The 23,890-nt window shown below is 31.7% G+C and overlaps 1 protein-coding gene across 1 annotated transcript; it reads right to left on the reverse strand.

Annotated features, from left to right (window-relative positions):
* Positions 1 to 1,736: 1,736 nt before the first annotated feature.
* LOC127096233 (sugar transporter ERD6-like 14) lies at positions 1,737 to 22,063 on the reverse strand. The gene is made up of 9 exons (XM_051034828.1): positions 21,798 to 22,063; positions 17,993 to 18,116; positions 11,533 to 11,580; positions 11,390 to 11,452; positions 11,241 to 11,300; positions 10,959 to 11,024; positions 10,811 to 10,870; positions 10,592 to 10,706; positions 1,737 to 1,939 (listed from the first exon to the last, which is right to left on the reverse strand). Exons 1-9 carry the CDS (start codon positions 22,061 to 22,063, stop codon positions 1,737 to 1,739), a joined length of 1,005 nt encoding a protein of 334 aa, XP_050890785.1.
* Between the last annotated feature and the right edge of the window lie 1,827 nt (positions 22,064 to 23,890).

Consider the following 23,890-nt stretch of genomic DNA (forward strand, 5'->3'; position numbering starts at 1 on the left):
TAGCAAGCTCCGCGTGCAGGTCTAGAGCACGAGCTATGGAAATAATGAGTCCTCCAAATGTGATGTGCCCTTTTTTAATGGAGTGAACCGCTTGCATGTAGGCCAACAAAACGGGGCTGAACTAACTCGTGTGTGCTCAAAAATAGAGTGTATATAAAACAACTCCTTAGCATTTATCCTACTTTTGTTTTCCCGACCAAAAATGTTGTGTGCCAACATTTGGCAAAAATAGCGTATAGTCGGGTTATGGATTTGTGTGGCGTTACTACCCTCAAAACTATCAGTCTGGTTACCAGCTAGTTGTTCCCAAAATGGACCGACTTTGTGTGGCCAATTAGTATCCAGGGGTGTTTCAAAAATAACACCCTATTCATGAGGAAACTGTAGCAAGTCGGCCATTTGGTTAAGATCAAACTCATATTCCCTGTTGAACATGCGGAATTTAGCAGGGCCTATTATGCTGGCAGTCCAATTATATGTGATGTAAACTAAGGAGCTAAGAAACTATAAGGTCAAACTAACAAAAGTGGGATCTCTGCATGCATAAAAATGTGTTAAACTCAACCTATCCAACATCCAGTATACACTATCATACAGTCCTAGACTACGTAAGCAAGAGTCATCTGCATACCTTGCCGGAACAATGTCTCATGTCAGCAGAGCTTCGTAGTGCTTTTTCTTCTTCTGACTGTCTCTACCTTCACGAAAGATTACTCCATTAAAATCAGCATTTCCTCCTTGAGCCATTGTTAGAGTTTGTATATGAGGTATGGTGAAGAGATAAATATGTAAGAGTGGGAGTGGTGAAAATGGTGATGGTAGGTGTTGGTTTATATAGTAATGAGGTTGGAAGGTGAAAGAGTGAAGAAATAATGAGGGATTTTTGGGAATAAGCAGGATTTTGAATGGGTTAATGAATGGGGGTAGTTTGAAAGTTAAGAGGATGAAGTGGGAAAGTCAAAAATATGGGTTTTAAAATGATTTCCGCGTTCTGAAGGTTCGTGGCGACTGCCACAGGGTATGTGGTGAATTCCACGCTTTATAATTTTGATTTGTCTGGATTTAGAGTTAGTGGTGAATGCCATAAGATGTGTGGTGAACGTCAGGCCCTTTAGCGCGCTTGGGCTTGCTCTTTTGGGCTCCTTGGCTATTTTTGGCATGCATCACTGTTAGCGGGGAAAAATTTTCTTCTTGAAGAGTAATAAAAATGCAATTAAGAAATGATAAAAATGAAAAAAATAACATAATATAACATGAAAGAAAAATTGGAAATTGTGGGTTGCCTCCCACACAACGCTATGTTTTACGTCAATAGCTTGATGGCTCAGGAGTGTAAGTACTCATGGTGGTTCTTCCAAGGATGAATGCTCGGTCAAACCTTTAATAATCTTCGACTTCCATGGCCACTTATCAAGCCATCTCTCACATCCCTCACCTTTTCTTTTCTTCCTTCTACGAGGTGGTTTGTTCTTCTCAACTTGTGGTGGTGGTTCTGGCTCTATCCTGAGAACCAACTTTTCAGGTTTGGGTTCAATTTTTTCATCCACCACCTCAAATTATAACCTTCCCCTCTTAACACTAAGGAGCTCCATAGTTTCATGGTCTTCTAATTTTCTCTTCTTACACAGGATCTCAAACAAAGGTGCATTGGCGTGTATATTTTCCAATAGCTCCACATACCTTTCGGATTGGAAGTCTACCTTAACTTCCATAGACCTTCATGGGAAAGGAATCAGTTATTTATAGGGAGGAGGAACAACACAGGGTGCTTCCTTCTCTACCTCTTCGACAACCTCCCTTTTTGGTGGTGTCGGTGGGTCTTTCTCAATCACTACTATTTTCTCACCTGAAGTCTCCTCATTATTACTCTCCTTAGTACTTTCGATTTGTTTTTCACTATTGGTTGTTATAACATCTGCAGGTTTCTCAGGGAATGATCCTGGAGGTGTCTATGTAAGCAGGGAGAATTTAGTTTCCAATGCCTCATTGTGAGTGGCGAGGGACTCGACCACAATGTTCAGCTGCCTAAGGGTTTCATTGGTATAGAGACTTTGTTTTCTAAACTATTCATTTTGGAGAGTGTGTCTCCACAAAGCGCTCCATCATAGATTCTATCCTACGGTGAGTTTGCGTTGCAATGAAATCCTCCATTAATATTTTGAGGTCGGATTTATGGGAATCTTGTGGTTCCTCAAAATACTAGGAGTGGTAATCATAGAGAAAATTTGGGTGACACATAGTAATAGAGAAAAAAAATTCCTTAGTCTATACGGTGCAACAACGGAGTTACGATATTGACTAAATTGTTCCCCGACAACGGCGCCAAAAACTTGATCGCGACTTGGTGAGCCTATCGAAATATCTAATTGCAAGTGCACAGTTGTATCGCGTAGTTTTAAAATATATTGAATCCACAGTGACCAATAATCAATCTTATCACTATCTATTGGTGCTATGTAAATCAAAGGCTTATGAAAATTCGATTTGGGGGAAATTAATACTAAAATCAAATTAAAAAATGGAAAATATAGCAAAAAAGAGAGGTCGGAACATGTATCTCGACATATCTCGGGGACTCAATAATTCATTGGTGTGTGTTAATGTATTGAATCACTTTTCAGTAGAGAAATATTAATTTAAAATCATTTATTTCACACTCTCGTTTTATTGACTCTAGCTATACCTCTAGACCAAATGCCTACTCTCGCTAGCCCATTTGCAATCAGGAATTACTTTTTGAAAAATAACAAGTTCTAATTAATCCTAAAGCGCTCTCACTGTATTTAGGATTAATGCCCAATTTTTACTATCCGATTCAAGTCTCACACTCTCCTTTTATTGACTCGAACCTTAATGTTTTCACTCGTGCAAAAAATTTCAGAATCAAAATTAAAAATCAAAACTAGAAAAAATAATTTATATAAAGGTTTACGCTAACTTATTACCGAGTCCCGTCGGAACGACGGTCCTCACATACCAGACTCAGGAAATTTAGTCAGACATGATATTAAACATAAACAATTTTAGGTTTTCAAACTAAACAAAGATATATTAATTGGTTTAAAATAATTCAAGGAAAAGGTTGCAGATAAATTTAAAGGAGAGCAACAAAAACTCAAAACAGTAACAGCAATGGCAGAATTCATAAGCGAATTGTAAATGGCAGAAAGTAAACGTTGCAGAATTATAAATGACATAATTATAAATTGCAATAACTTAAATGAACTTGAAAATAAACTGAAAAGTAAATCTGAATTGAATAACTTCGAATGATAACAAGATTGTTTGATCCAAGTGTTATACAATGAATGCCTAAAACCACTAAGGTGTAGTATCCCTCGATGTCAGAAAGCTACTACTTTACAAAAGTATTTTTTGCTTAAAACTAAAACTCTATAAACATTGTACCCGACTTCGATCCACAAAACTTCCACTCTGTAAAAAGTACTTGTCATTTGGAATATATAGTGATACAATGTTGAGAAACTGATGCCAAGAGAGTGGAAATCGTGGGAGAAAAATTTAGGAAGAGTGGGGATGAACCAAGTCAACAACTGCTGCTGTTTTTCAGGAACTGAAGTTCATGGCGGTCGTCATGAAGCTTGTGGTGGTCGCCACAAGTCCAAATTGTATTTTCGACCCTTTTTGATGTTCATGGTGAACGCCATGAGGCATGTGGAGGTCGCCACAAGCCTTGAACTCCGTCTTCAGATTTCTTTTTTCCTCTCCGGTGGATTCCACGCCTTCCTAGTCATGGCATGGGCCATGGAGGTTTCCGCAAGTGTATTTTTGCCACTTTTCTCCATTTTTCACTGTTTTCATCTGATTTCTTCATAAATTGACTATTACTCATAAAGTACCTGAAACATGCCTAAACCATAAGCATGATACTATAAAATGCAACAAAATAATAATAAAACATGTACAAATCGAGTCAGAATAAACTATATTTTTTTGGTGTTATCACCGTACGAGGAATAAGGCAACGATTGTACAACTCTTAATGGATTTTTTTCCCAATAGAAAAATGATTGGAAAAATCAAGCGTTAAAGACTTATTTAAAAGGAAGAAATTCAAATGTTTAATACATCTGACACAAGATCTTTTCGCACTCTAATTATTTTAACATTTGGAATCATTCTTATGTTACGTATTCTATTGTCATATTAGCAAAAACAAGAAAAATATGCAAGTTATTTTATCAATACTCTTTCTTATGAAATTATCCGCTTGTAACTTGAGATTTCTTAAGATTACCTCTCATATTGAGTTTTTATAAAAAAAAATATCTTTTTGTAATTCAAATAAATTATTTAGTGCGAGGCAAGAAAGTCCTAAAAGGTTTAAGGCAAGGAAATCAAGGATTATAAAGTCTTTGTGCTTGTTGTAATCATAATTGATTATAGTGAAAGTACTTCAAGTGTGAATGTAATATACTAGATTAAAGTGTTGGATAGAAATAGGATAATTTCCTTGTGTAAATCCCTAATGGATGTATAACATTACCATTTGTAGATGCTAATTTTATAACATAGGGTTAGATTTTAATTCACAAAATCCATATCACAATCTAACCCAAAAATATTTCTATCGCAGTTTTTTAATTCGATTTATAAAATATAACATATAGGCCTCATCATCATATGTATCAAAAACTGAAATAGATATTACCTCTATTGAATCCTCGGAGATAATGCCCCAACCAAAGAATCATATAAAATTGGTCCTATTGGATTCATCATGTTCAACTACAGACATATTAACCATGTTTACAACTAAGAAAGAAGAATAAAGAGTCTAAGATCAAACAAAACGAGAAACAAATGAAAGTATGAGGTGTGTGAGTGAACGAAAAGTTTGATAGTTCAAACACTCACCGCATAATTTAAATGACGTAAATGAAAAACAAATGAGGAATAAATTTTTTCCCATAACAACAATTTAATAAAAGTTATAAATTATTCACATTCACTCATTACAATCACTCTGGTCACACGAAAAGAGATTTCGTATAACTCTGAATCTCAAAAAATAATAGTTCCCTCATGATGTCACTCAATAGAATTGACACGCACATGTATTATGACACGAAAACAAATATGTTCAACACTTTTTGTGGATTCCCTACACATCTCTTAGACTTTCATCACCTCTAGAACTACAGGTATATTCCCAACACATCTCTTAGACTTCTGTCACCACTAGAATCTAAGTCTAAGCGATCCCAAATACCATATTGATACAACCACATAAGTGATCACCTCAACTTAGATATTTCCTTCTTAGGAAAATATTTTTTCTTTAATTTTATTACTTTTTAGATTCAGCATCTTTAGTCAACGTATATGGTTCTTACCTCGACAATACATGTTGATAAATCATGTTTTTTCACCTTAGAGGTCATCCTTATAACTTGATACACATGTTAAGCATGTATTCATAAGCACAAAGGTGTTTGTACAGTTCCGAACTATATGAGACATTTTTAGAATAGAAAGATTCAACGACCTATCTCAGAGTCACATATGCTACCAAACCTACACTTATCCATTAATAATCTGAGATCTCCTCCATAAATATAACAATTTCATTGAAGGTATTAAAGTTTAGTCGCTATATAAATAGTGGTCTCACTCATCTCATATAATCACATAATAAATTCACTCATTTGATACTTACAAGCACATTATCTGATTTAGACATTAAAGTATTTTATTTAAGTATCCTTCTCCTTCGCATCAAGAAAACCAGTGAAGTTTGGAATAAGAGGGAAAAATTAAAGAAATATGATCGATAAAACAAGACTCACAAAACTCAGGTCACCTGCTAATGATTCATCTAATATATTCATACAAAAAATAATTAAATATAAATATTTAATATTTTATTATTTATAGTACCACAAAGGCATACAAATAATATCAAATCAACATTTTCATGTTACTTGTATTAAATTTTAGTAAATTGTTATTGAGTATATTTTGTCTATAGAGTTTGGATGTCTTTCTATTAAATATTCATTAGATTGAAACGCGTACCATACGTGGGGTTAAGATGGGTTTTCTTAAGTAGTATGATAAAATATGGATTTTATTTTTTTTATTATAATTCTTTTTGCAATTAAGTTGATAAGATGAAGATGATAAAAAGAGAGTAAAAGTTTAAGTGGAAATAAATAAGTTTGAGTCATAGAAATGCAAATAAGACACTACAAATAAGTTGGATGATGATTCAGATATTTAAATATGGATAGTGTTTTTGATTTTTTTACGTGTTTGTCTTTCACTATACCATTAATTTATAATATTTACAATTGATTTAATTCAAATGAATTACCGCTTCATTTTCAATTATTTATAATTTAGAAATTTTATATAATGAATTATAAATAATAGCTAAAAATTTATGGTTTAATTTTGTAATATGTATATGCAATTCTAATTGAAAATAATCATTTAGAAATAATTTGAGTATCTGTTTGTCTATTTAAAAGTTATAAATTAAATTTGAAAGAGTTATTTGATAAAAAAAATTAACATTGTAAAGAGATTTAATATTTGAAGTAAAAATCTATAACATACAACCGCATTTATAATTAAGAATTATATTTTAACAAGAATATTAAAGTATTTGTTTGTCTATTTTAAAAGTATTGTTTGGCAATTTTATTTTAGAATTGTAATGTAATTTTTTTTGTTATTATTATGATTTTAAAACTGGTGTATATAAATGAGTTTTTTTACAATAAAAATATTTTAATCACTAATTTTATGGAAAAATATATTATATAATTTTTTGAGCAATATTAATAGGCACGAAAAAAGGATAGATACGAAAATAAAAATAAAAACGATGATTAGTATATGAAAAACAAAATAAATTTTATCTTTAAAATTATTGCTAAGAAATTGATTCTCTTTTTTGTGAGCGATTTACGTAGAGATAATGTTATCATTTTTATTAAAAAATTGAAAATTGTTTTTATTTTATAAGAATTAAATTAGTTCTCATAATATTTTTATTGATTTATTTAAAAATTAATGACTTAGATTTTTTTAGAAACTAAGTCATGTCTCACAATTTTTTTATAAATTTTTTTGAAAATCTATTGATTTAGTTTCTTTTTATTTGGAATGCATGTGCGGAGTAGAAAATAGAATGAAAACTATAGTTTGATGTATGAGTGATATATAATCAATACAAAAATATAATTTATATATGGAATGGAGAAGTAAAAAATAAAATAATGGGTATACATGATTTTTAGTAAGAGGAATAGAATGCGATAATTTATGAAATCTTAAATCAGAAGTGTTTTAATATATTATAATATATTTATTATAAATGAAAAATTATACATTTTCCTTAAATGAATAATAGAAGTTTTAGAATATTGTGTTTTAAAGATTTTCACATCATATTTTTAAGGATTTTTCAAGTAAGAGAATGAGTTGTCATTAAAATAGTTTGTCGTTCAATTTTAATATATTACTAGATTGAAATCAGTGCATCGTGCGGGGTTAAGATGGGTTTTTTAAGTAGAATGATAAAATATAGATTTTGATTTTGTTTATTATAAAAAACTTTGTAATTAAGATAATAAGATGAAGACGATGAAAAGAGAGTAAAAGTTTAAGTAAAAATAAATATATTTGAATCATAGGAATGCAAATATGACACCACAGTTTAATTTTAAAATGTGAAATAATTATAAATAAAAAATCAATAATTTTTTTATATTTCCTTTTATTTATCTTCAACATCTCTAAGAATGTTTGTTATTCATTATTCCTTGAATGAAAGACTTTCCATATTAAAATGACTCACTCTACATAATCATATGAATGTCAATATTAAAATCCTATATGAACCTCTCTATTTTGTGTACAGGATGATAATGGATAAGGTTTGTGCAGGATATTATAGTACATGTCTCCATACCCGCAGCTTGAAAAAACATTTGTACCCGAGCCCATATCCGCGTGAGTATCTACATTTATTCTCGTGCCCTATGGATAACTAAGTATCCATACTCGTATCCATTTATCCGTATTTCTGATAAAATATTATCGATCAATTATAATTTATCATGTCATTTTAATTTTTTGACAATACTAAAAATAATTCAAGGATGTTATTATTGAGTTAACAAATAAACAAACACCTATATTGAAATACATACAAGTAGAATACATATGTTTTCAATAAAATTGATAAACATGATGTGTTTATAATAATAAATATAAAAATATATAAATATATATAATACGAGTATGGGGCGGGATGGGTACTAAAGTACACGTACTCATGCCATATCCACATATTTTAATGAGTAATTACTTGTATTCATGCTCGTACCTCTTTTACGGGTTTTTACCCTATCCGTTGTGTTAGACAAGGACAACGATCTAGAGAGGGTGAATAGATCACAAATAAAATTTTCTTCAATTAAAATTCAGTTGTAAAAATACTAATTCAAGAAAAAGCAATTCGAGATGGACACTCATTTATCCCAAAGCATTATCGGAAGAATCAGATATGCGTATAAACCATAACAAAGTAAATCAATATGTTTTACAAACTAATCATTTGAACAGTGTCACACATTGTAATAAATTTCCAATGAAATAGGAAACAAAAATTAACACAGACAATTTATGAAACACTTGGTGCGCAAAAAATACCAAGCTAATTTTCCTTTATGTTGAACATATGAAAAATCAATTGCAATTGTTTAAATTACAATTATCTTTACAAAATAGTTTGAATTACTTCAACATAAACAATATTTTCAGTCTATAAAATTATACACTAAATGTATTATCAAATTATATATATATATATATATATATATATATATATATATATATATATATATATATATATATATATATATATATATATATATATATATATATATATAGAGAGAGAGAGAGAGAGAGAGAGAGAGAGAGAGAGAGAGAGAGAGAGAGAGAGAGAGAGAGAGAGAGAAGAGAGAGAGAGAGAGAGAGAGAGAGAGAGAGAGAGAGAGAGAGAGAGAGAGAGAGAGAGAGCATTTATTTAGTCAGTTCCCCAATCATCCTCACTATAGATATGTTTTTCCCTAATTCCAAATAGAATTGAGATATATAATTAACTTTTGCAAGAGTTGTATACAAGAGAAAAAGGAGCAATTCAAGCCCCCAAACCTTATGGTTGATGTTGAACCTAACTTATTTTCTCCCATTGATCTTAAGCAAGATCAAGTGACCCAAGACTTCCAGGTTGATCTTCCGGTTACCACTACTCCTTTGATAGAACTCCATTCTTTAAAGCTTTCACTCGGTTGAATCGTCATTGTGAAATAAACCCCAAATCAATCCTTGACCTTGGAGGAAAAACCCTAATCAGTTTTATCAATGAAACCCCCAAAGAATACTCACCACAATTTGATTATAACAATCCTAAACTGGACCTTATCAATCTAATCTAGATGACACTCAACAAAAGTCGTTACGTGTAATTGTTGAATGTATGAAGAGAAAAGATTGAAGATGATGATACAATTCTTTGTATGTTCTTGGTTTCAATTTCTAAGAAACACTATGCCAAATAAGGGAAAAGAGGGCGCTTTTTTTGGCCTATAACAGCGCTTTAAAGCGCCCTCTAATCTGGCGCTGGCATAGGTAAAGACAGCGCTTTTTTTCCTGGTGAAAACGCTCTCTAAAGTGGCTCTTTAAGCCCTTTAAGGGCCACTTTAGAGGGCGCTTTTTAAAGAAAGCTCCCTCTAAAGTGGAAACTTTTAAGGGTTTAGAGGGCGCTTTTACTGGAAAGCGCCCTCTAAAGTGGAAACCTTTAAGGGTTTAGAGGGCGCTTTTACTGGAAAGCGCCCTCTAAAGTGGAAATTTAAAGGGTTTAGAGGGCGCTTATTTTTGGAAAGCGCCATCTAAAGTGGGTGGTTATTTAACATTTACATGCATCACATGTCTCTGTGACCATATTCTCATTTCAGGTTATGTTGCAGCCACAAGAGGTAACCAGAAGAAAATGGCATACAACTGCTTGTTATAATTCACAAGAGCAACTAAAGGTTCTTTTTATGCTTTTATAATATTAAAATACAAACTGATATATGCTTATTGTTTATATGATCCTCTTGCTATTTGAAATGTCATGAACCGAAACCACTGCTACTCTAATTGAAATGTATAATAACCACTCTCTTTCATTTATTTGTTTATAATCAATCAATTACAACAAAAATGCAAGTATGCTGCTAGATTAGAAAATCACACTGTTTTGGTATTTTTCATATTTAACAAGACCAAAGAGCAAAAAAATGAATTGAGTTGATTCAGAAAAAAAATATGAATGTGAATACATGAGTGAACACTAGCTGAAGTGCTACTCGAAAGGAAACTTCATCTGAAAAACTGTTGTATTTCTTCAAGAGTTTTTCCCTTTGTCTCGGGGACCCAAATGGCAACAAATCCTGCTGTGAAAACACACACTGCATTATATATTGTGAAGGTTCCTGATAAAAACATAGGAAGCTTCTGGTTAGAAACAATAGATATTTATAGAAAATTAACATAGGCAATGCACGCAAACCTCCCGAACTCCAATCCAAGAGCAAATTTGCTGTTAATGTAACCAACCAGGAAAAGAACCAATTGGCAAGTGTTGCAAAACTTCCAGCTAGGCCTTTGATGTTAATCGGAAGAATCTATTATGTAAAATATATTCAACACATCAACTATCACATTATATTACAACAAAGGTTTGTTCATATAGGGTTGTCATGCATATTATTATTGAAGAAAATTGTACCTCAGACATTATAATCCATGGCATTGCTCCTAATCCCAGAGAGAATGCAATAACCATGACCTGAAAGAAATTGAAAGTTTATAATAATGAAGTTAGGGAAACAAACAATAGAAACCATCATTTGTGTAATAAAGTTGTATTTACACACCACAACTCCAGCCACCGATACGAGGCTCAATGTCGTATATAAATCAGAATCTGGTGATATATATTCCTGAGAGCAAATTCAACATAAAATATATTATCCATATAAAAAACCAAAAATATAAAGAAGAATTTACTGATATATAATCCTGTGAATCTGTGTTACAAATTTCTAAACATTTATGCATGAATGCATGTGTAATATCTAGTTAATGTATTATGTATATATAAAAATAAACAAAAAAATATGTTCAAAAAATATAACAAACAAAAAAGTTATTATTACCTTCAAGTAGAATGATATTGAAACAACCAAAAGACTCAAAGCCATTGCAGATGAAGAAACCTGCAATAGGAGATTTTGATTAATCTCTTATTACCCTCCAAACAAATAGTAATGTGAATGCAAAAATTATCGAAAAAGCTCAGACTCACAATAAGTAAAAGCCGGCGACCAGATTTGTCTGCTAACCACAAAGTTAAAATCGTAGCAAGAACCTAAATGACATGTAAATATTGTTCAGATTATGGTCTGATAAATTTGGAACGTTACAAATTTAGTTTCCTTTCGGTCGAACCTGAACAGCACCAACTCCAAATGTTGCTACATCACTCGAAACATGCGTCTGAACAATAGCGAACGTCAGAAGAGAAACCAAGTAATATGAAGATTAGAAAAATACCTATGGTGTCAAAATCGAACAGCTAACAACGAATTAATAGAAGGAGGAAACGTCGTAGATCTAACAGAGGTGGAAGGAGAACGCCTTAGAAGTAGCGAAAATCGTAGCAGTGAGAACCCTAACGTGAAAAAGAACGAAAATAACAGAGAGTGAAATAACAAAACGCGCAGTATGTTATAATTTTAATGTTTACTAAAGGGGACCTTAGAGGGCGCTTGTGGAAAAAAAGCGCCCTCTAAAGGGGGCCTAAGAGGGCGCTTATGAAAGCGCTCTCTAAGGCTTTCCAAAAGCGCTTTATAAACTGGAAATGCACATGGACTTATAGAGCGCTTTTTTAAAAGCGCCCTCTAAGGGTAACCTTAGAGGGCGTTTTCTAAAAAGCGCCCTGTATTGTTGTCCCTCTATCTCCTCCTTATTTTTTCGCTTCACCTTAGAGGGCGCTTTATTACAAAAGCGCCCTCTAAAGTGCGTTGTCTATTCCAGTTGTTCGCTCCTTATTTTTTCGCTTCACTTTAGAGTGCGCTTTTGTAATAAAGCGCCCTCTAAGGTGCGCTGTCTATTCCAGTTTTTGGCGTAGTGAAATGATACATGAATGTATATTTATATGTATGTGTGTGTAGAAAAATAACAAACAAAACAGATTTTTAGCAAAATATTACAAATTTTCTAAAATAGAAAAGAATGTATTGACTCCAAAAAAGTATGACCCAATACATAAGTCTGAGAGTCGATACATAGACTTTAGGAGTCAATACAATTAAAGCAGGGCCATTGGCTTACAAAAAACCTTCAGTTTGAGTCGACTCCAAACACTTATGAGTCGACTCATACGCATTATGTATCGACCCATCACTCCTGATATCGATACATATAAGGAAGAATGGTTATTTTTTAAAATCCATCACTGTGTGTCGACTCATAAATTTGATGTATCGATCCATAGACTTGTTTTTAATAAATATTCAATTCCTTGAGTATGTATCGACTCATAGACTTGATATATCGACCCACTGACTTGATGTATCGACCCATAGACTTGCTTTTCATGAAAAAACATTATTTTAACTTGTAATGACCCATTTAACCTGACTTTAAGTGTCCTATAATGATAATGCACATCTATACATAGGCAATAAGATCCAATATACACAAATACTAAGTGTCCAAGTTTTGACATCATTCAAAATATTTCTTAAGAGGATAATGCACTCACACGTTGTAGGTAATTATTGCGGTATCCTATAGGGATGAGTCAAATTGTCATCCTTAATTTTGTGTTGAATTTTTAGTCTATAAATGTAGTGAGTATGATTGTTGAATGGGTCTCTATGGGTTGGATGATGATTTGGATATTTAAATATGACTATTGATTTTGAGTTTTCTGGTTTTCTTTTCACTATACCATTAATTTACAACATTGCAGTTGATTTAATTCAAATAAATTAGCACTTAATTTTCAAATATTTATAATTTATCAATAGTTTAATTCAAATAGGAAATATGTGTGCGTAGTAGAAAATAGAATGAAAGTTTAATAGTTTGATGTATGGTGAATATATAATCAATACATGTATATAACTTTATATATGAAATGAAGAAGCAAAGGAAATAAATCAATAAATATACTTTTAGTAAGAGGAATAAAAGGAGATAACTTATCATATATTAAAATAGAAGTGTTTCAATATATAATAATAGATTTATTATAAATAAGATGTTACACTTTTTTCTCAAATGAATAATAGAAGTTTTGGAATGTTGGATTTTGAAGAGTGACACATCAGATATATATTTAATAATATGATCAATAAGAGAATGTGTTGTCATTAAAATAGTTTGTAGTTCAATTTTAATATATTATAATAAATAAATTAGCACTTCATTTTCAAATATTTACAATTTATCAATTCAAATAGGGAATATGTGTGCATAGTAGAAAATAAAATGAAAGTTTAATAGTTTGATGTATGATATATAATCAATAAAATATATAACTTTATATATGGAGCAGAGAAAATAAATCAATGAATATACTTTTAGGAGGAATAGAAGGAGATAACTTTCGAAATATTAAAGTAGAAGTGTTTCAATATATTATAATAGATTTAGTATAAATAAAATGTTACACATTTTCCTCAAATGAATATTGAAAGTTTTGAAATATTGTATTTTGAAGAATGATACATAAGAATTTTAATGATGTGGCAAATAAGAGAATGAATTGTCATTAAAATGATTTGTGACTCAGTTTTAATATATTATAATAGATAGATAGATAATAGATTATGTCTCTAATTATAAATTCTATTTAAAGAAAAAAATCTTAATATAAGTTGATATGCAAATCACTAGATGCATTTATTATTTATAATAAATATATTTCTTATTAATATTGTTAATTTATTTAAAAGATTAAAATTGAACAGTATATCGAGGAGGGCAATCCACTATTTTTTTTATTGATAAAAATTAGAATTTGATGACTTACATCTAAAGTCACCATAAATTATAAAATTTGTTTTCATGTTATTTCGCTTACATGGATGGTGGGCACAAGTTGTAACCATGAAGCTCAATAATTTATGAGATTGTAATTAAAAAATTAAGAAGTAATGAAATAGTAAACTCTTTTTTATTATTGCTTAGTAAAATACTATAATTTTTTTATATATTTTATTATATAATGGCTTTTAAAAGTGTGAATTATTATTTGGAAGGTAAAGACATATGAAATAAAAAATCAACCAAAAATAAAAATTTGTAAATAAAGTAGTAAATCAAATTGTAAATAAAGTAGTATATTATTTTTAAAAATTGTAAATAAATTAATAAACTAAACTAAAAAAAAGTTTGATTAGCCGGATCATCAACTCGTTAGTAAATGGGACAAATAAAATAACTATTGAACTCAAACTCGTTAGTAAACGGGACAAATAACTATTGAACTCAAACACTTAAGATGGTATACCCGCACCACCCTACTTTTGACCGTGTTTAAATGGGACGGGTCTAAACAGAGCTACAACCGCTTTGTCACCCTTTGTTAACCCAATATAGCTTGTCATTACACATGCTGAATTTATCTTTATTGATTTAATTTATTTGTCCAAAAAATGTAAATTCAAGTTGTAGGGCTATATTCAAGTGCAAATACTCTTATTTCAAGATTTTTTTTTAGGACAAAAGATGTATTAGAAATCATAATTGAAGACTATCTAAACAACTTTTTCATTAACATTAAAAGATTATAATGATCATACATCACTAAAAAAATGATTTTGTGACAGTTTTTTAGGAGTGTTGCAGCGTTGTTAATCCTTGACTGCGATAATTTGCTAATTCTTACAAACTCATGTGTTTGAAAGAAATTATTGCTTCGAACTACACTAACATATAGTGACGGCTCTAAAACTGCCTCCAAAATATAATGGTGGCGGTTGAATCTGTCATCTTTTTCATTTGACATTTTATTTTTTAAAATTTATTGTGATCCAAATATGAAATTGTGACGTTCAAACGGTCGTTAATTATTACTTTAAAAATATTTTTATATATTTAGTGACAGTTTGAGTTGTTGATGATAAATAAATTTTTATACTCTTTACAATAGTTTCAAATGTTTACAAAAAATATTAGTATTTATATTTCATTTTCTTTTAAAAAAATTATTTTTTATTTTTCTTAAAAAAATTGGCGTTTGTCTTTTTAAATCCTTTTTTATATTTTTGACAAGATTTTTTTTTTATCTTTTGCGATTTAACATTTTTTAGATAATCATAAATAACATTGAAAATATTATCTATTGTAAATAATCAATATTTGTACATCAAACTTCAACCAATACCACTAAGAGCCACACACACACAAAAAGAGCATCTTGTGGAGCATTTGTGAATGAATGTAATTACAAAATATGTGATGATGAAGTGAAATTATTTGCTCACTATAATGTTATATGTTTATGATCCATAATAAAATATCTGAATCTCTCTTTTAACTCTAATTCTTTCCTGTTTGCCTTCAAAAGGATTAAACAAATATTGTCAGAAATCAATATTATCGATTAATACGACACTCTTACCTCAATATTGTTCGAAATTAGTGTAAATGAAAGAAATCAAAATGCTAGAAATACATTCTTTGTTAAACGTATTTTACTCATGGATGAATTTCATGTTGTTCTTATATTCAACGAGAAATACCTAAATTTTATAGTATCATTTACATGAAATTCACAATAGTAGCATTAAAAGTCTGGTAGAGCATTCTAAATTCTTTTTCCACTTAATAAAAGTGGTAGATAAGGAAGAGACATGTTCATTATTAAAAACCACATTAAATCTTATTGTCTTAAAGTAGGTATTGTTTGAAAGCACAGTCTTCGTAGAGAACTTTCCCTCCATATTCATGAGCTATTAGCGATCCTATTGATTCTTTATCAAAACTATGACGTTAACATGGCATTGGTTAAAATGTTTTTGATTAAGACCAAAATCACAATGTGCTTGTTTTTTAATTATGTAGGAAAGAAAAAAAGTCAAACTCAAACAACAGTTATTAATAGTGTGGAAAATAACCACTGCTGGTTAATTATGCAGCTTGTATTATGCTCAAGACCATATATTTTACAAGAAGAACTTATCTTTGAATAATATTCTTGCTTGGTTTCTTTTGCCATTCATCACTCGTGAAAACCACTCGTTCAAAACTGGAAATTTACTTGGAACCACACTGAGAACTAGAACCTTGTTGAAGATCTATCTAAGAAGGCACGTCTTCACCCTTTCAAGAGATCCTGGTATCACTCTGGAATAGAACCAATTGCAAAAACATAACATAAATGTGTGCACAAAACAAAAAAATCACAAAAAATAAATCAAGAAATGAAAGAAAGGATTTGAGTTACACTCATTTGCAACATTCCTAATTGACCTATTTCTCTTTTTTTTACTGGTGACCTGATCGAAAAATCTTGTAAAGTAGAATACTGGAAAAAAATGAATAATAGTTGTAGCACCTCAATTTTGTTTGATTTATGGTCTTTTTTTAAAGCTTAATTTTTAATGTGTGTATCTTATGAGAAAAATATAAATATAAATTAAAAGTCTTATTCATTTATTACCCTTATTTAAAAAAATTAAAAAAAAATTTAACTTTATCTTTTATTTTTTTAAATTATTTTTTCCCTTTTAAAAATTAAAGAAAATACAAAATATTTATTTTTTATATTTTATTCTTACTATTATTATTATTATTATTATTATTATTATTATTTTGCATTTTGAAATTAAAAAAAAATCAAGATTCTTGCATTTTTTCATAATTTTCCCATTTGAACAAGTTTCCATTCTCCCTTCTTTTTGGCATAGTTTGTCCACTCCATTTGCATGTTCGAAACTTTACACACTAGAAAATACATTACGCTTTTGTTTGCTGCCTAATGGAGCACTTTCTTACATTGAAATCACACCAAAAAACCTTAAAAAACACAAACCCTAACATGCCATTATATAAGTTAACTCATTGCCTTTGAAGAGAGAGGTTGAAAAGTTGAAAGAGAGAGGCTTAGAGAGTTTTGAGAGGAGGTTAGTAAGTGAGAAAAGAGAGTTTTTAGAGGCTAAACACAACAATAAAAAATCAGAAAAAAGTAAACATTCAAACACCACCGCAACATTATTCATCATCTTCCTCACAACAACAACGACCACCTCCCACCAATACTTTCATCTTGGCCAACAACAACCCCATCCTCTCCAACTTATTATGCTAGGAGCTTGTAAGTATTCTTTTTATATCATTCAGAATGAAGTTTTTAGAACAAGCATGTCTTGATGGTGTAATTTATGGAAATATTTATGTTTGTAATATTTTGTAAATGTTGATGTATATATTCATGTAAAGTATGTATAATCATAGTATAGTGATAGTTTAGAGTTAGTTTAGAAGTAATATTCGTGTAAATATCTTTTGTATGTTGCTATTTCAATGAATAAAAATGAGAGAGAGAGAGAGAGAGAGAGAGAGAGAGAGAGAGAGAGAGAGAGAGAGAGAGAGAGAGAGAGAGAGAGAGAGAGAGAGAGAGAGAGAGAGAGAGAGAGAGAGAGAGAGAGAGAGAGAGAGAGAGAGAGAGAGAGAGAGAGAGAGAGAGAGAGAGAGAGAGAGAGAGAGAGAGGTGCTGAAAGCTGCAAAGCGCAGAAAAAATGCAATCAAGGCGAACTGACACGCATCGCCGTCTTGAGAGGTCGACCGTCAGCTCAGATTGCATCTATGGCAGTTCGACCGTCAGCCAAGTGAGGATTGTCACCTGTCTTTTAGGTCATAAATGGGCATGTAGTCAGCCAGTGACGACATTCACTTGGTTTGGGTCTGGTGATGACCAACCGGTTAAAACGTTATGACCATCACCACTGCTTAATTCAATGGCGGTTTGAACTGTCACCAGAGTGATAACCGTCACCCTGGTATGAACTGTCACAGACCTAAAAAACGGTTTAAAAAAGCAGTGTCACTTTTAAACTTATTTTCATTTTCCTTTTAACATTTTCATTTTAGTTCGAGCATTTTTATTCAATAAAAAAATATAATATAATCATAACAATATTTTAAATTTTGCAATTAGAGTCAGATTAAAAGGGAATAATTGGGTGCACACCTTCTTGTTCCTCGAATAATCAAACATGAGGCACACACCTCATTTTAGTTTGGGCATTTATCTTCCGCACGCTAATAATGATCTTTAATATTTCATAAACAAAATTGGATTAAAAAGGGAATAATAGGATGTACACGCTTTCATCCTTGAGTAAATGAACGCGGAACGGACACCTTATTCTAGTTTGAATATTTGTCTTCCGCATAAAAACAACCCCAATCGACCAACTTTATTTTACGCTCATGCGTGACCAAACAACTTTTTTCAAACAAACTTTACCGTCCAAGCGCAAGTCGTTTTTTTAACGAGTCATTTTCTGCCATAGCGTGATTAAACTCCTTTTAGCAATTAAAATCAACCAACCCCTAAATTTTTTCTACAAGAACTATGTAGCTTTGAATTCTTCATCGCACCAGAAGATACGTTTGAGCGAGATTCAACGTCTTGTCAAGTACTCTAATAAAAAAACCATTTTATTTATCGTAAACATTTTTAATAATTAGAAGAAACTTAACACCTTAAGCTAACATTTCTTTCAAAACTAATTAAACGATTTTTGTTGGTTACAACAGATGTTATGGGATGTTAATATCTTCCTCACGCATAATCGACCCCCAAACCTAAATGTTGGTTGCGATGACCTTATTTTTGTTGTTCAAGGATTTTATCAACGTTTTCCTTTATAAAAAAATTCGACAGCGACTTCATTGTCATTCGAGCGTTTATCCACTCAAGTATTTTTTCGCACCGCAACAACTGACAACTTCACTGGGGATTAAGGATCAAGCTTAGTTTAGTTAGTAGGATTTTAATGTTTGTTTTATTTATGTTCCTTCTTATGTTTTTATAGTTTTATTGTTATCTTGCCTTATTTTTATTGAATGTTTTATATATTTCTATCTATATTCATCATGTTATAGGTTTGGGATTGTTACTCGAGTGAGCCTCTACTCCCGAGCTTGAAAAAAAACTAAGTTTAAGTTTGAAGATTGTGTAGTGTTAGCCCCTAAGGTGCACACCTTGTTTGGTTGGCATGAAGACTCCACCTATAGTAGATATTTTTCATGAATATTGTCATAAAATTACTAGCCCATTTTTTAATACGAAGATTTCGTAGTGTTAGGCTCAGAGGTACACACCTCATACGGATGACATGAAATCTCATCCTATAACAGATCTTTTGGGGAGCATTGACATAGAATGGCTAGCTCATTACTATGGAAAAATTCTGACTAAGATCCAAACTCTATGTACTTTATCAAAAACCCTTGACCCATCCTTTGTGAGTTATTTGGGTAAAAAGCACTTAGAACTATCCTATCACAGGGAGCCTACCTATTTAGGTTGTTTTGCCGCCCAACTACCTATACAATCCTGAATCCACGCCTTCCTAAGCCCACACGTGACTTTGCATTGCATGTTTCATCATGAAAAACTTTCCTTAGCATACAAAATTCATTTTCAGGGAATTATAAAGGCTAAGATTATTGTCGAGCATCTGTAAAAAGTGAAAATGGGTTCGGAAAAGAGAAAAAAATATTGGCATTGCAATACCCTCGTGATTTATATATGCTTGCAATAAATCATACGTCTAAACGATTCCCTAAAAGAAAAACGAAAAACAACAAAAAAAATCATGCATTGTCATGCATCTGCATTCACATTACTACGAAAAACCCATTTCACAACGGTTGAAAAAAGGATACCACCACGTATGACCAATCATTGTGAGGAAATGGGTGGTTATATATGTATGATGCTTTTCACCATGGTCGCGTGATCGTGATTATAAGCTATGTAGCACGCTAACTATCACAAAGTTTACTTCAAACAACCATTGTGGTATTCTTTAATGCATAATATTTAACAACGGTTGTTCTAAGCAACTGTTGTGATATATACACTAAGTTTATTATAAATTATGTGGAATGTTTATTTCACCAATACTCACTAAACATATAACCTTTCAATCTGATCTAGAACATTATAACATGACAAATTAGAACATGACAAATAATATGTTGAAAGTGGCGGTTAAAAAATTAGAAGCATTAAATCAAGTTCTAACGGTTAAATAGAAAAATGCAAATAACGACCTGAAGAATTCTCGTCTAGAATTAAACATGTAACTTATTTTTTAATATAACTTTATCTATCATATTATAATTTTCTAATTCAATCTGAAAAGTTATATATTTGGTAAGGGTTTGGAAAAATACTCAAACCACATAAGATATAATAAACTCATCTTTTAAACAAACATTAACAACAACATTCATCAACAACAAACCTTAAACAACATAGAAGATATAACAAACAACTCTTATTAAAAACAATAAAATCATCAACACATAGCATAAACTACATACAACATACAACTTTATTAATAATAACAACAACAACATATCAACTCATAGAATATTACAGAAACGTACATGTCCCATAATGGTATCCACAAAGAAAGGAGGACGAAGTTGAAGTGAAAGTTGCAAACTTGTGTTGATTTTGAATGGATGTCATTTTGGGTCTTTCACACAAGTTTCCAGCACTTACTTTAGCTTCATCCTCATTAGTTTTTTGCATTCACCATCCCTACCTACAAGTAAAAACAAGAAAGAAGTTCAAGCATTATGAAACAAGTTATTGAAACGTAAACAATAATACATAAACAAATTTTGAAACATAAACTATTGTGAAGACGAACTTGTAAGGTAGTCATTTGCTAAGATTTGTTGCAACAAAGGTAACCCTTCGAAGAAGACAAGTTCGTTGCATAAGTTTGGGGTTTCCATATGAGAGATACGAGTGACAGAGATGTTAGGGTTTTGTTTTGAGAGAGACAAGTGAAAAAGATGTTAGGGTTTTGTTTTGAGAGAAATGATTGTTATGTATTGAAGCGAGATATAATTTTGCTTATATATAAATATGTAACACCTTTCACCACGGTTGATAATAGGAACCGTGATGAAATGATTGCACCTTACACCACTGTTGATTATAAGAACCGGGGTGATATACAATGTCAAGCCCATTATGTCACGATGATGGAAAATTATTGGTGTTAGGATTCAAACCCTCCCACTCCTGGTACATTTCACTATGGTTGTTAACTATGATCGTGGTGAAATGTCTTTTAGTAAATACCAGGAAAAAAAGCACCCCAAAAAGAGTTATTATCACGGTTAACAGGAAGGCCATTGTAATATGATGTTATAAAAGGTCTATTTTGTAGTAGTGTCATAAAATTTTCATGCAACCATTATTTTCATCCAAACTCAATTCCATATTTTTCATCTTTTAAATAACCATTCAAACTGATTCACTAGCATCCTTACCAAACAAGAAACAACTCCAATAGGATAATGGAAGAGTAGAAACAAGGCCTGGAAGTTTTAAGAAAGGGTGTTGATCAGCTTTAGAGAAAAATGGGTCAGATCATAGAAACATTCCAAGTGTTGGCAAGGAGAGAAGACCATCCACAACCCGATATGCCCGCAAAAACTATTACCCCACACTTCCAACAAAGTCCATCTCCAATATTGTACTACCAGTATCCTTATGTGGCAGATGTAACTCCAACCCAATATCCACAATCGATGTTTCCCAGACCTTCACCTCAGCAACCTTTATCAGTTCCTCCACGAAACCAATGGAATCATAATCAGCATCAAAATCAATACAGACCTCTGAATAAGCAAGAAAGGAGATATATCTATTTTGACCTGATACCTCTGACTTATACCAATTATTACCATATCTAGTCCAAAATGCCATGATAGTTCCTAAGCCGCTCAGGGCATTGGTATATCCATTTTCATAGTGGTATAATTCAAATGTTAAATGATAATACCATATTTGGACAGTGGAACATTCTACAGAGGATCGCAAAGCCTTCAAAGTAAAGGTACATAAATTGATCGATAACAAATGTTTGGCTTTTAAGGAAGAGGTATGAATCTAAAAAATAATCTTTTACCCATACATGATGGTCCAGTAGTTAATGTTATTAAGGAATCTTTTGATCATCATGTGGTCGAGGAAGCGGAGAAGGTGAAGACCCATATGTCGGTAATTCGTGAGAAGTTGATTGAGTATAATATGATTAAATAAGTCCATGATGATTGTGAAATGGGCCTCTCTACCCTGAATGAATGCGAAGGTTTAAAATAGTGCCTATAGAAATTGAAGAATCAAGGAATAGTCCAGATAATTTATGCAAAAGAGGATGTCGTTATCTTAACACTAGAGACGTACAATAGTAAGAATGAGGAGTTTCCATAACCCCTCTAAATCCTATATCAAAGAAAACCATCAGTGAGCCAAATGTCCCCCGTTGTCATATGTGTTTCATCACCATTCCCTTATGAGAGCACCAAGGCAGTGCCCTGGAATTATGATGTGATAGCCCATGTAGGTGGAGAAAAGGGAAATAGGAAAGACTAATTGTGGATCTATTTGATGGATTGGTTGCTAATATCACTGCTCGCGTCATCAGAGACGTAACTGTGGATCAATTTGATGGAGTGGTTGCTAATATCACTGCCAGCAGTTGCTTGCTTTTTATCAAAAAAATATTTTCTAATAGAGGTCTAGACCCATAATAAAGCACTACATATATCCATGAAATGCCTTGCTAGCGTTCTCGCTAGAGTCTTGGTTAATATTGGCTCCTCTATGAATGTCATTCCAAAGTTAACCCTCACAAAGTTAATTATTGATGGAACTATTATGAAGGCTAGTGTGTTGGTGGTGAAGGATATACCCTTAATAAGGCTATACCCCATGATGAGGAGGAAGAGTTTTTTAATATCACCAAGAAAAGTGATTAAGAGACTGAGATTAAACATAATGAGAAACAGGTGGAAGTATGAGGTGTGAGAGTGAACGAAAATCTTGACAATTCAAACACTCACTACATAATTGAAATGACATAAATGAAAGAAAAAACAAGGAATATAAATTTTCCAATAACAACAATTTAATAAAAGTTATAAATTGTTCATATTCACTCATTATAATCACTTCGGGTCACGCGAAAAGAGATATCATATAACTCTGAATCTCAAAACTTAATGGTCCCCTAAGGATGTCACTCAAGCGAATTGACACACACGTGTATGTGGCACGAACCACAAATGTGTACAACACTTTTTTGTGGATTCCCTACACATCTCTTAGACTTTCGTCACCTCTAGAACTCTAGGTCTATTCCCAACACATCTCTTAGACTTCCATCACCTCTTGAACAGTAAGTCTAGGGGGGGGGGTCCCAAATACCACATTGATACAACCACATAAATGATTCACCTCAACTTAGATATTTCCATCTTAGGAAAATCTTTTTTTCTTCAAATTTTAGTACTTTTTAGACTCATCCCCTTTAGCCAATGTATATGATGATAAATCATATTTTTTCACCTTAGAGACCATCCTTTTAAGTTGATACACCTATTAATCATATATTTAGAAGCACATAGGTGTTTGCACAATTCCGAACTATATGAAGCATATTTGATTTTTGATAGATTTCATCACCTATCTCAGAGTCACGTATGCTACCAAACCTACACTTATTCATTAATGATTTATGTGATCCCCTCG

This window comes from Lathyrus oleraceus, chromosome 1 (assembly GCF_024323335.1).
Source record: "Lathyrus oleraceus cultivar Zhongwan6 chromosome 1, CAAS_Psat_ZW6_1.0, whole genome shotgun sequence".
In the NCBI taxonomy this organism is placed as follows: domain Eukaryota; kingdom Viridiplantae; phylum Streptophyta; class Magnoliopsida; order Fabales; family Fabaceae; genus Lathyrus; species Lathyrus oleraceus.